This window comes from Varroa jacobsoni, unplaced genomic scaffold (assembly GCF_002532875.2).
Source record: "Varroa jacobsoni isolate VJ856 unplaced genomic scaffold, vjacob_1.0 scaffold_1244, whole genome shotgun sequence".
NCBI classification, from domain to species: Eukaryota; Metazoa; Arthropoda; class Arachnida; order Mesostigmata; family Varroidae; genus Varroa; species Varroa jacobsoni.
This window is the reverse complement of record NW_019214146.1, coordinates 164,152-177,598: the sequence shown is the minus strand read 5'-3', so window position 1 is coordinate 177,598 and position 13,447 is coordinate 164,152. Positions and strand designations below refer to the sequence as shown.

The following is a 13,447-nucleotide window of genomic DNA, read 5'->3' as shown; positions in this document are numbered from 1 at the left end:
GAAGCGGAGGTCAGAAATTAAATGTTTTTTGTTTGACATTGCCTCATTTACTGAAGCCTGAATCCATAGCTAAGTAAAGCTTTCTACTAGTCGAGTACGAGCAATACAACTAACAAAAAATGTTTTTTCTTATACAATACCCCAATTCTGTGTTTCAGCGTCCGTTGATGCTTCAGGGCCATGAAAGGGCCGTCACCCAGATTAAATACAACCGAGAAGGCGATTTGCTTTTCACAGCTGCAAAGGATTCTAAGCCAAACATTTTCTATTCACTGAACGGCGAGCGACTCGGCAATTTAATAGGGCATAATGGTGCGGTTTGGTGCATCGACGTCAATTGGGATTCGACTCGTGTCATCACAGCAGGCGCCGAAGGTACCGTCAGGCTCTGGGACCTTGAAACTGGTGAGTTCGTGAGGTCTGTGTGCATACAACGTCTCATCGAATGAAGCGGAGAAAATGGATAGATTTTATTAACTTAACCGGATGTGTAAGAAAATATTTTTTGATATAATATAAAAGTTTGACATAAATATCCGGTTACAGTATCATCGTCTTCAAAAGCAATTAGAGAATTCCGTTGCTGGCTAGCGGATTGTTTACCTTTATGACACTACATTCAGAATATCTAAGTTACTATGATAATTTATTTATCATATATTTATTGTAAATTGCTAGCGGGTTAGAAAGGCTTAATGTTGCTCGACATATAAGATTTTACATTTATATGGCGTATTCACAGGCAAATGTACAAGCACGCACCAAACAACAACAGCGGCCCGTACGTGCGCGTTTTCGTACTCTGGCCGCTATGCCATGTACTCAACAGACAACACAATGGGCAAAGACTGTGAGATGACCATTATTGACTTCAACGATCCCGCACAAGTAGAGGGTCAGGGTGATATGCTCAGGGTATCCGTATGTCCTGCATCGGTTCACGCAAAGGTGACTGCAGCTTTGTGGTGGAATCTCGACGATGGTATACTCACAGGCCACGAAGACGGCTCAGTCTGTATTTGGGACTTCCGACAGGGATTAAAACGCATGCAACGTGAACGTACCCATTCTGGTATTATCAACGATATGCAGTATAATAAAGACTGTACGATGGTGATCACCGCCTCAAAGGATCACTCGGCCAAAGTTCTCGATTCAGATTCGCTCACAGAGTTGAAAAAGTTCCAGACCGAGCGGCCGGTCAATTCGGCTGCGATTTCGCCAATCCGTTATCATGTCCTGTTAGGTGGCGGACAGGAAGCCCGCGACGTAACAACAACCTCAGCAAAACAAGGCAAATTCGATGCTCGGTTTTATCATCTCATTTTCGAGGAGGAGTTCGGACGTGTAAAGGATCATTTCGGTCCTATTAACTCAGTTGCATTCCACCCCGATGGCAAAAGCTACTCATCTGGAGGAGAAGACGGTTACGTTCGAGTCCACCATTTTGATCCCAGCTATTTCGAATTACAATTCGAGGGTGAATAAACGAAAGATGTCGTCTTAAGACGACTTGAACTAAATAGTTTACCATAAAAACTTGTATTAAAATAAAAATTATGTAATTGCTATAACACATGGGCATCGAGTGTTCTTTCTCGATAGTATTTGTACTGTAGCGTAGGCAGTCTATTACAGTTCAGAGATCATATTTAGATATAAAAATGTTTGCACACTTGGGCTAGAAGAACATGTAATATTTATACGACACTTAATGCTTTTACATGAGTTAGCTTCTCTTTGTCGGACTAATTGTTTTCGATGTTTAACGCTTTTCGGGAAGCAATGAACAACTCTAAGAGGGTAGTAACATCTCGTCCTGCGTAAGGATATTATTGATTCAAGTGCATTTGGTTAGATATTTGCTTTTTATAATGATAGTATCAAGGTCAAGTGAAACGAATGGTTGTCGCAATAGCTTTTAGAAAAATAGCCAGCTTTCCATTTTTCGATTCAGGAGACCTTCAGTGCATCTTCCTTAAAATGAAGCACGGAACTTACGGAAAATACGCAAGCCTGTTGACGTGGAAGCGGTGTTCCTTGGTAGGCGAATAATCAATTTGGATAGGCAAAAATATTAACGGCTTTCCTAATGACAGGCAGGAAATTTGCCATTCATCCAGATTTGTTTATATATCTATATATAGCACATTCATAAAGATGTGTGTGATCAATTCCACCAACTTGGCTAATCAATCTATGTATCATGTATATTATCCATTGATTCAGACTTGTTGCGAATTCATTGACTTACCCATAACAAACCCAATCGGAACAGCTTTATAGTGTTCTTTAACATTTACCTACCATAGTGTAACATTTACCTGTTACTGTTATGTCAGGTTTTTAGCTTATTAATGCGTGTAAAAAAGACTTTACTAATCCAAAATATTGTATCCACACGAGCTTCCTTTGGCCGGCTTACTTTTTTAGGATGTAATTCCTAAACTGAGGCCCTGGAAGGGCCCTCAATATGCATATGCACAATTGACATCATTGGAAAGTGTGCGTGAGGGATGATTGTATAAGTTTCACCCCAGATTTTTATTTACACCGACTTCTTTGTTAAAAATATATCAAATTATTTAAAAGCAATCTATGATAAATAGAAATAACATACATTACCGTTGTAATCTTCTAGTGATTCTTAAAAATTTAATCAGAATTCAATTGCTGCTGATGGCGGTTTTAGTTATCGCGACATCACACATAACTTAAACCTTTTGCGACTTATTTTTTCATATGATGTAAACTTGAATACATCTTATTCCTCTAGTTTTAGTTTCCTGACGTTTCGGCATTCAACTAAATTTTTATCCGTAATTACATGCCATTGCAGCTGTGTGAATTTAGAATCTAACTATGCAATCGTGTATATTTAATAGACGTGTTTTACTTATAGATCGAAAATGGGTTTCTTTTGATCCGTCACTTTGCTTGAATATACTCAGAATAACGTCTGCCTTCGTTCATAGTTATAAGAGCTCGAAGAAGAAATACAATTACATATGGAAATATAAAAAAAACACTTCTTAAAAAAAATTATAATAATTGATATATACCTATTGGCAAATTACAATCTGAAGTAGAATTTGGCTTCGTATACTACTTTTCTACAAATTTTAACCATCCGTACAAATTTTCAGAACCTCAAAAGACTCCTAATCTATCTAGCATTTCGTCTCTGCTGATCTTTAATTGTGTTTAAGAGAACAACTTATTAGTGATCCACCATTGCTCAGAATTCTTTCTAGAGAATACAAATATCGTTGTAGATACTTTTACTTTGTTGAGCTTGCGCGACTCGTTTCGTAAAATATGCATTTTTCAAATACATTTTTTTCTTTTGTCTGTATATTTGCTCTAAAAATAACGTATTTAAATGTTACCACTGCATCCACTTTTTGAGGAAACGAAAGCAACGAAAGTGCTTCTACCGACGGACTAGATTTTCTGCTAAATATAAAATTGCCCCGATTAAGGTTTCATACGGAACGGCGCTGTTGAATACCATTACACATATACGATGCTTTGAAAAAACCGAGAGACACAGCTCTTCTTCTCTGCTAAGATGCTCAAGAGCCTTCTCATTACCGACCATTTTAATCTAAGACACCTCAACTTTGTTCACATTTTGCAGCTATCCGTGTTTTACGTCCGGGACTTAGCTCGTTGGTATTCGGCAGCTATAATCATGAACGTAGCTTCGACCTTTGTTTCTGGCGTCAGTGAACACCGGTCTGCAACACTGGAGATTTGCTCAAAGCTCGTTGCTTGCTGACACAGTTTATTTCCATAGGTTGTGAAGGGTGGAGAGGAATAGTGTGACGATCAAGCCGCTGCTGCGGCTGCTGCATTCACGGGAAAGGGGAAAGGAGAAGGTACCACCAGCACTAGCGCCGCCGGCCGCGGTCCTTGAAGGAGGGAAACAATCCAGGAGGCGTAGCGGCTGCAGTAACAGGACAGCAGGCCTCAAGTGAACAGACAGACAAGAAACATCCGCGCTGAGAGGCGGGCAACTGATGATGACGCCAACGTTGCTCCCGCCGCTGCTAATGTTGCCGTAAAGGATAGAAAATATTGCACTAAGCCAGATAAGCAAGACAGTCAGTCATTCCGTTGCTGTAACGTATGTAGAGGAAGTATATAATACTGCAAAGTTGCTACAAGGTACTGTTACAAGTACTAGGATTGTTCGCCGTTATGCAATACTGCTATGACCACCATCCACAGTTTGAGTAGCCCATTCTGTAGTAGTTCGAATAAGCTAAACAAACAAATTGGTACGCCCTCGTCTTATTTCTACAACAGGATTTGGTCTTCCGTCGTCTGCCGACGGAAGATACAATACCAGCCGCACAGGTGTATATATATATTGAATAAAATGTTGAAGGGAGAGAGAGAGAGATTGAATCTAACGATCGTTGGCTTAACGAAACGTACAATTTACGTTTACTTACGACCTAAGTATGTCGTGCGCATACAGATCGAAACTACGACTTAAGTACCGTACTGCAGAAATAAGGACAGAGTAACGGAGAAGAACCTTTACCGGGGCCGGCGAGAACAATTCCAACGGAACAAGAAGGACCAGCTACTGAACACTGAAAATTAGCTAGAGTGCGCTGGAATCGAACCTACGATGAATACTACCACAAACGCTCCAGATAGATGAGAAGATGGAAAAAATGAGCAGATTCAAAATAGAAAAATTGATTTTTGATGATTGCTGAAGCATAAGAAGATAGAAGCCTTTGAAGAGCTACGGGCTGCGGCAAGAATAACACAAAATGACATCACAGACTGGCGAAATTGGTGCATGATAAATAATCGACAATCAAGAAAGTGGAAACATAATGGATGACATAGTTGGAGTGATAGTTTTATTTATTTGATTATTTCGACGATTCGGACTATCTGTGCACTAGAATTCAAGGAAGAAGGTCTACGCGTTGGCTTACCTTTGTACAATGAAAGCCGTCGGTAGCAGTAGAACGAAACCACTCTGTCATCGACGCGACATTTAACAATGTAATAAACCAGCGTGAGTCTACGCGCAATTTGGGGTCCATTTAAACTCACAACAGCAGGTGAGTGAACAGATGTGAAGTTGGCTGAAGACCGAAAAAGCGGCTACCAATGACGCGTCTTCTTGGTGTCAAACTAGCTCCATATGTCACGATAGGTGATCTTTCTGTTCCTGCCTTGAAGAGAACTGTCTGATAAATAAAAGCAGCTAATTTGTCTCAGCATCTATCCTTTTCACCCGTAGAAAGCTAACCGCGCGAACGGCTGCCTGTAACAGACCTATAGGTTGTATGTTCATTGCCTATTATGCATCTATGCTATATACATTATTTGTTAATCGTTTCTATTAGGGTTCTTCCAGGTCACGTATTTGGACTAAGACAGAAAGCAAACGGCTATTAAAGCTGTTGATATATTTTCATCTAGCACAAACCCTCAGGCATCTAATGCACCTACGTCATAACTCTTTATTTAAAATGTCTACCTTATGATACTTCGTTAAGTCTAAAAAAATTATTTACAACAAATGTCGTTTCACTGCTTTCTTGAACTTGTTTCAAATGCCCAAGTACGAGGTAGTTGTTGAAACTTATTGAATGTTCATTTTCTTAGTTTGGTCTCATCGAAGATGAAGGTGCACTCGTGTTCATTAGCGCGTTCGAACGGAACGTTTGTCTTCATAGTTGCAAGCTTCTTTTAGATAGCGCAGCTGTCATTCAGAAGGGCGAGGTACTGTAACACGGATAATATATACCTATAAATCTTCTACCTATAGGAAAGTTAATGATTCACTGAGCTCCTTTTTATTGTAGTGGGTCAGTTTTCGTAGCTTGTAGTTCAAAACGGAGTCATGTTTTTGGACCGGATATGAAGTGCCGAATTGGATTGCCAGCAGTCACAAGCATATGTCAAAAAGTTTTTATATAACTAATTAAGTCTCAGCCTGAATCAAGAGACAGAATCAGCGTTCACATCAAAGAACAAAATTGGGGCACCCGTCTAAAAGTTTCGCTTTTAACTACGCAAAAGATGGTTACGGAAAATTATCTTTTTGGCGGTAAATTAAGGATTAAGTGATTTTACAGTTGTCAACTTAAGTGAAAACTCTTTGTAACAATTTGATCCATTTTCTAAAGTGATACTGATTTATTGTCGTTCTGGAAATATTGCACCTTTAGCTCTAACAACAGCTTTCTTAAACGTGTTCATATAGCTGAAGATATTGGTAATGGTAACGAAAAGGCTTGTTTGACTTGGTTACAGAGCGAGTATACAGGACCTTTTCAAATGCAGATGTGTAATTGTACGTTGACAAAAAAGTCTGGCCTTGCCGAGAATCAGAGATTTCACTTTGTTTGATTCAGATATCAACCCTAAAAAAAAAGGATTACCTAACGTTTGCACATTGCATATTACCGTATTTCTAACAGTTGAAATGAACCATATGATCGAAAACAGGAAGCCATCCAACATAAGACCAGCACGCGGTCGTAATTTTGTAGCGCAGGCTGCGCCGAAACGGCACTTGTAGGAAATTTTATGAAGTCATTGGTGCCGAATGGAAGTGACAGAAAGCGTCCAGCCATGAAACGATGGTATTACATTTGATAGAAATGTTTTGTCCAAATTGCTCTGTACCTAAATGTAGCTTGTACTGTGAACCTTTAGCAGCTAAAAAGCCGTAATGTAAGGATCTCGGATCTATTAAATCAATTAGACCTTCAGACAATGTAGTCCATTAGAAAGAAATATGCATCTGTTGTATGATTATCGTGGTGTTTTGCGGGATGGAGTAACAGGCAAATGTCAGAATGTCAGAATTCATGTACATTTATATGTTTTTTTATGTCAACAAGGTAAAAAATATGGATGTTCATGTTTTAACGTGAAGGCAACCTATTTCTTCTCATACTTGCTCAGTCTTAAGAGAATTCTCAATAAGGTATTTCCTTTTCCCTCAACCTCTCTTTGGATACAATGGAAGCAAGTCAGGTATCTAAAGGATACTACTAGAGGCGTCTCATGCTTTCCTTCATGCCGGGAACCCTTTTGTCGAGTTTTGACGAGATGCAGCTATCTACCCATATAGGTTGCTACGGATCTGACGGCCATCAGTTTAGACGTTTAACGATTGCAGATGGCAATCGCACTATTCTGCTGCTGATGGTGATTCATTAATTGATTTCGATGGCTCTTCGACTGGCCATACCTATTTAATCATTACGACAGCAGGCCAATGACGGCAAAAACGTCTTCCCTGCGAATCAATGACTCGGTCACCTCTTTGGCTGCACAGTGCATCGGTTCTGTAAGATTACTGCGTACAAATAAATTATTTATCGATTGATGATATTCGATTGGGAAGTGTTTCTTTGTGACTAGCTCTGTGCCAGTTTAGCTCTCAAAACAAAGATCCAAGCAGTCTTTTGCACAGCAACTGAAAATAACGTAGCTTCCCATATTGACTTTTTTATGGAGTACATGAACTATTTTGACAAAAAATTTGCAGTAGAAATTGACGTCTGTAAGGGTGAGCCCAATCAAGACCTTCTGTTAGTACTGTTGTAAGCTACAATTGCTTTAATTCAAATCGCATAGGATAACATTATAAAGCTTTTATATTCATAGAACGTCGGAGCGCGCTCTACGTGAAATAACTTTAGTAAATGGAGATTCACGGGATATGTCCCCAAAAAGTTCCTCAATTACGGCCGAAGTATAAGGAACGAAGTTTTATATTCAGAAATCAAATGCTGTAGGTTTGTCAACAAAAAAATACATGTGGAGTCGTAACATATAATTTTATTTGGGAATATTTTCCTGCTTAGACCAATGACCAGGTGAGCGATTGAAAATAGTCAATATCTCCATGGACCTTTCAAATTCTAATAGCCATTACCATTCATTATACAAATATGGTGCTACGAATGCGGAAGAGCAACGTTCCTTTCAAATGAATATGTCACAGAGAACTATTATCACTGAAATAATATAAATTCACAAATTATACATAGCGTAACGTATTGCTGTCGAAAAGAAATCTGTTATAATACTGCGAAAAATATACGATACCAATAGGTCGCTTTTCGTCTGAGTCGAGATTTTTAGAAGGCCCTTTAAAATTATAAGCTATGTCTATTTGTGGCATCTTGGTACTTCTGAAAAAAAAGAGCCCAAGCGATCAATCCCCAAAATACCCCAAAAGCTACCTATAGCCTGGAAAACCTCGAACTGGACAGTCAGCTTATTACGTAACGATGAAAATGAAACGGGAAAATATAATCAGAGATTTTTAACCGACAGATGTGTAGAAACTGAGATGACGAGATGGCAGGTAGCATTGGTGATTTTTATCAAGCTACATTATGTTATCATGAAATAGACGTCATTCCATGAAAAATATTATTTTCAAGTAATTATGTTGAGTTAGGTGGGTTACAAGATTTATTTTGTATAACCTTGAACTATAGAACCCAGTAATTAATAAACTTGACTATAATAAGTTGAGTTACTGCGAAATGCGTATCTTGATGTCATTCATGTCGATTAAATGTTCACTTCATGTTTCACTTGGTGGTATAAATAAAACTAACATACGGCCTTTGGCGAAGAATAGCCAACTGATATTTTTTTCGATATTAAAGTAAAACTTTTTTGCACCTTGTTTATCTGAGGGGCAATGTATCGATACAGATTAAAATAATAGACTAAAAATAATCACCACGGAATAAGTTGATGCTATGTTGATTGCTATTTACAATGGACAACTAGGGGACAAATAAGCCAGAGGACACGTGTGCACGATGTGTACAATACGCGGCTAAACAAGCGATTAAAGGAGTAACTGTACTGGGAGAGCACAGGTTATTATTCCATTCTCTAAATGGCCGGACTCGAACCATGTTTTTAACAATGTATACCACTTGTCGAAAAACATCTCTGTGACGGGGTAGTTTCCTTTGAAACAATAAGAGAACACCAACAATGATATAGAGATGAACACCAATTGCCCAGATGATTCAGCCAACGTTAATTGGGCAGATGTTAGTTGCTTCAGGCTTTTTCTGTTTCAAACTGGCTTTATGACCATGCGCTTACAGCCAGCCACACGGTGAGCGCTTTGCCACGCCCGCTAGCGCCACTGTAATTTTTTCCATAAAGCATGAATAAATTCGTCAAGAAACTCAAATGATGGGACATAGGGTAAATTTTTTCTCTTTAAAAATATATAATCTAGTGTTAAATAATCCCACGCGTTATAATAGCTGCAGAAAGAAATAATCTGTTTTCGAAGTCAGATCTGTTCCTCTCGACGCCACCAGCATTTTAGAGGATCTGCTTCTTTTTTAGATTTTTCATTGCGTCATTACATGAACAAAGCAGATAGAGCGGTAATAGGACATGAAGTGGGCTCAGTCATCCGGACGAATAACCCGTTTCTAGTTAGATACTGTGTCAGTGATCCCGGACAGATCTGACATCGAAAACGGGCTAAAAACGAAAAAAGGTAACATACCTGTTTGTGTAGATTTAATGTTGCATGAATCTTTAGTTAAGGTGAAAAAAATAATCTTATCGGAGCCCATTTATGTGTTATTCCCATGGGCTCCTGTAGTTATCGTATTGTACAGCACGTGGAGTTGACAAGTTATGGTGTGCATATGCCATGGATGATGGCCATGCCGGATGCTGTATAGACAACGTCGCACCAAGCGGTATAATTTATTTTTTTTTTCATCGAAGAGTAATAAATTACATTTGTTATAAGAATTTCACAGACATTTTTTTATATGGGATCCCTTTTTGTTATAAATGGTCGCCGCGTTAGTGCAGCTTTTTTTTAATGGATTGTTCACATGACAATCTGATACCTCCGGCGATCTCAAGCCACATCGTGGGTTCACCGTTAGCGCTTTTTTTTTCTCAGCAGCTTTTCTATTACCTGGTTCCTATTAACGAATTTCAAGTAGATCGACTAGACAAGCATGCGGCTCGACTGTGTAAACGTAGCCGACAGTTTCTTGTAAAAATATTTCGAAATTAATTGAGCAAAATTCAGCTCATTCGATTGAGTATTAGGTGTTCAATATTCGCCTACTAATTTTTAGAAGAAATGCTGGCAGCCTTGATGATCCGGTACTAGTGGGCCAGTGAATCATTTAGATGGCGTCTGCAAATCGATGAAAAATTTATTGTAATTTTACAGTACAGCGCCGAATGGGTTTACATTTCGACGTAGGTAAAAGAAAGGTTTGCAGCGTCATTAAAGGCGTCTATTTGAAAGATTTAAAAATTCAGTGGGTAGCAATGGACTTGGCTTAATTCGGGGACCCTTCTTCGTTTACCTCAGTAGTGTCTTCTGGGTTTTTTTAATTTAAATTGGTCGAACGAGCTTGTGCGGTGACCTAGGAGTGTTTCAAAAGAAATAACGGTTAAAGCTCATCGAATCTATTGACAGGCAGCCAAGCGAGGCTGCTGCGCAGAATGGCAGGCACGTGTAGACGCACTCTAATTTCGAAATCTTAAATAGTAGTTTGTTTGATGGATACGCTTTTGTGAAAGGGCTGCCACGTTTGTTCTCAACGGACCCAAACCAAAAAAATTCTATTCTACGCAGAATTAATACGAGCATTGCAAAAGAATCCGGGGTCACTATGCAAATGCGGATCCACCATTACAGTTGGAAAACAACCTACGTCCGCAAAGTGGCGGAAGATGGTCGACTACAATCCGACTGATAAGAGTTCCATTGGCTAAAATGTCACAGTATCAGACTTTTGAATGGATCTAAAACAACCCTTACATTATGCAGCGATCTACAGTTATCACGTAGATATCACTGTAAATAAGTTACTTACAGAGTAAGTCATTTAGGCGCTGCTTCATTTGGTCATTTTATTTTGTTACTTGAAGCGACCTATTAATCACAGCCAAAAGTGCTTCGTAACATTTATTTGTCGCACTCCGTAGATCCGTCTTCTAGACACGCTGAAAATGAATTAACCAACCCGATTTTAAAAAGCATTGGGTCCTACTAAACTTCTACAGACTTCTTTTTTAAGCTTTCATCTTACTTGATAGTGGGGTTATGTTTGGAGTTAAATTTAGGAAGAATGGAATTGTAGTGGGTGCAAATACCTCGAATCTTCAGACAAGCAGTGGCGCCTATCTGCTCGGTTTGTAGTCACTGACAGCAATACATACCGCTCTAGTGGACGGACGACGCAATTGTAAAGAAACCTAGGCATGCTTCACTGCCACGCCAACTTCAGTAATTTACAACGAACCCTCTACATCTCGAGGTTGATGTCGACAACTTATGCTAACCTCACTCTCCTATTGCCGTTGCCCGTCGACGCACCATCGGTTTCCAACGAGCTGTTTCCTGTTTCAATTGTTACTGTAAATGACCCAGTTGGGTGTTCAGTGTTGTATCGGGCGACGGTGGTAGTGCTCAAACACCTTCATATTCGACGCCAATTTTGGATTTGTTATAGCCTGAATTGGGTTGATTTCTTCTTCTTATTTCTGGGAGCTACCACAGAATCGACATAAGGCATCTCATTTGAAACCTATTTACTTAGGTAGCTTGTGTAATATATATCTGTCTATCGGGTTAGGTAGTTGTTTCTAGTGTTAGAGTTACGTGTTAGAGTTGTTTCTAAGACTGTATCTAACCAAAAGCAGACATTCAGCGAAATCTGTCTTGATTTTTGATCACGAATTTTTGAGTCATATATCAAAAAAAAAAAAAATTTGAATGTTCATACTTTAAACCCTGTTGAATAATTTTCAGTTTCTGTGAAGTGTCGATCTTCGAGAAGATATAAATTTTACTCTCAAAGAAGACTACTAGGCTTTCCTCAGGTATCAGGAGTAACCGATGAACGCATGTTTGTTACGAAAAACAGCCTGTTAAAGTCTCGATTCACATGCCGCACCCTATATATTCATATACATGTCTGGCTCCGTGGCGAATTGGCCTATTTCGAACTCATTCGGCAAACTGCTATAAGAAAGGTAATAACCTATAGATGGATCACAGAACTACTTTCAACCGTATGCGCTCCGTGCATCAACTGCCAAGGCATATATATATTACAAACATCACCTTGGCAACAGATGCACGAAGCGAAGCCGGTTGAAAGTTGCGCTGTAATTTACCTATAATTTATTACCTTTCTCAGACTACTGTTGGACAAGTTCGAGTTGCTTCAACTTACCACACAGCTCGAGATGGACAAGTTAAATTTGTCTTTATTCATTCCTAAATGGTCGCTAATTTTCTAATCCAAGAAGTCTCAATTTGCTTTTCCATTTATCAAGCGATTCAATACGACGGTCAGTCTCTCTCTTTCGAAAAAAAAAAGATAATTGAATAACAATAAACCCAAGCCGTGTATTTGCCGCTGGGTGTACATTGAGAGGAAACGCGATGCTTAAAAATGGGCTCCTTGTATACAGATTTTTTAATGTGTTGCATTAATAACATATTAGAAAAAGTTTGGTTCAGACTCATTGGAGATTGGATATTAATAACATTCCGTGCAATTTATCTAGCTTCTTTATACTATGAATACATTTCCAAACGCTTTTCTTTTTAAGCAAAAAAAAGAACGTAAGAAATTAAAAAAAAAATACTTCAAAGAACGCTAGACTTCAGTTATGAATAAGTTATTATGGGTGGGCTATGGTAATCTCTTGTCTGCAATATTTCGATTAAAGTTCGACACTTGTTACGATAAGCATTTCTGCATTGTTTGCTCGTATCCGAGTACGCGTTATATCATTAAATTTTGGCTAAGCTCTTACAGAGTAGGTTATTTAGGTACATATAGGTACGTACGCGTTAAAAATGCCTTCTGAAAAATGTCCTCATTGAAATTCTACTATACATGAGCATTCCAGATACCATCTGAAGTTTGTTTGTAGGACGTGTTTATAGGAAGCAGTGTCTGGACATAGCTATATTGATTGTGTGTAAGAGGTCGCTACGCATTGAGGCAGATGCTCGCTTAGCAGCGTATTCGATAGTTCTAAGTACCATTGAAATTGGAACAGATAATCCAGGAGTAGCTAAAAAGATAATTGGCTTCTTAGAGGAATTAGAAATCTCAACTGCGCCTTTAGAAAGCGTAAAAAATGAGTAGCTCTACAGATAACATCTTAATTAGGCCAAGGACATTGTTAGATAATTTCGAGGTTAAAATTACGAAGATTGCTCAAAAAATCTTGTCAACCTCTAGGCATCCTTTAGATGTAAATCCTAACCAAAAAGCACGCTCCCTTGAAATTAATAATCTAAAAGAGAATTCCTCATCTACTTCTAATAAATAAGAATTGTTGTTTCCTCAGAAATTTAATAAATTACAGCAAGAAAAAAAGACTTCATTTGCCGACCGTATAAAGGTATAAAGAA

The 13,447-nt window shown here is 38.7% G+C and overlaps 1 protein-coding gene across 2 annotated transcripts in view; it reads left to right on the top strand.

The window, feature by feature from the left end:
* Window positions 1-1,578, top strand: part of eIF3i (eukaryotic translation initiation factor 3 subunit i) — a 3,130-nt gene extending 1,552 nt beyond the window's left edge. For both annotated transcript variants that reach the window (XM_022846582.2, XM_022846581.2), the window contains 2 exons: window positions 159-405; window positions 743-1,578. In XM_022846582.2, the coding sequence (XP_022702317.1) occupies window positions 168-405; window positions 743-1,488 (984 nt within the window). In that variant the 5' untranslated portion in view covers window positions 159-167 and the 3' untranslated portion in view covers window positions 1,489-1,578. The remainder of the gene's footprint in view (window positions 1-158; window positions 406-742) is intronic.
* The last annotated feature ends 11,869 nt before the right edge of the window (window positions 1,579-13,447 follow it).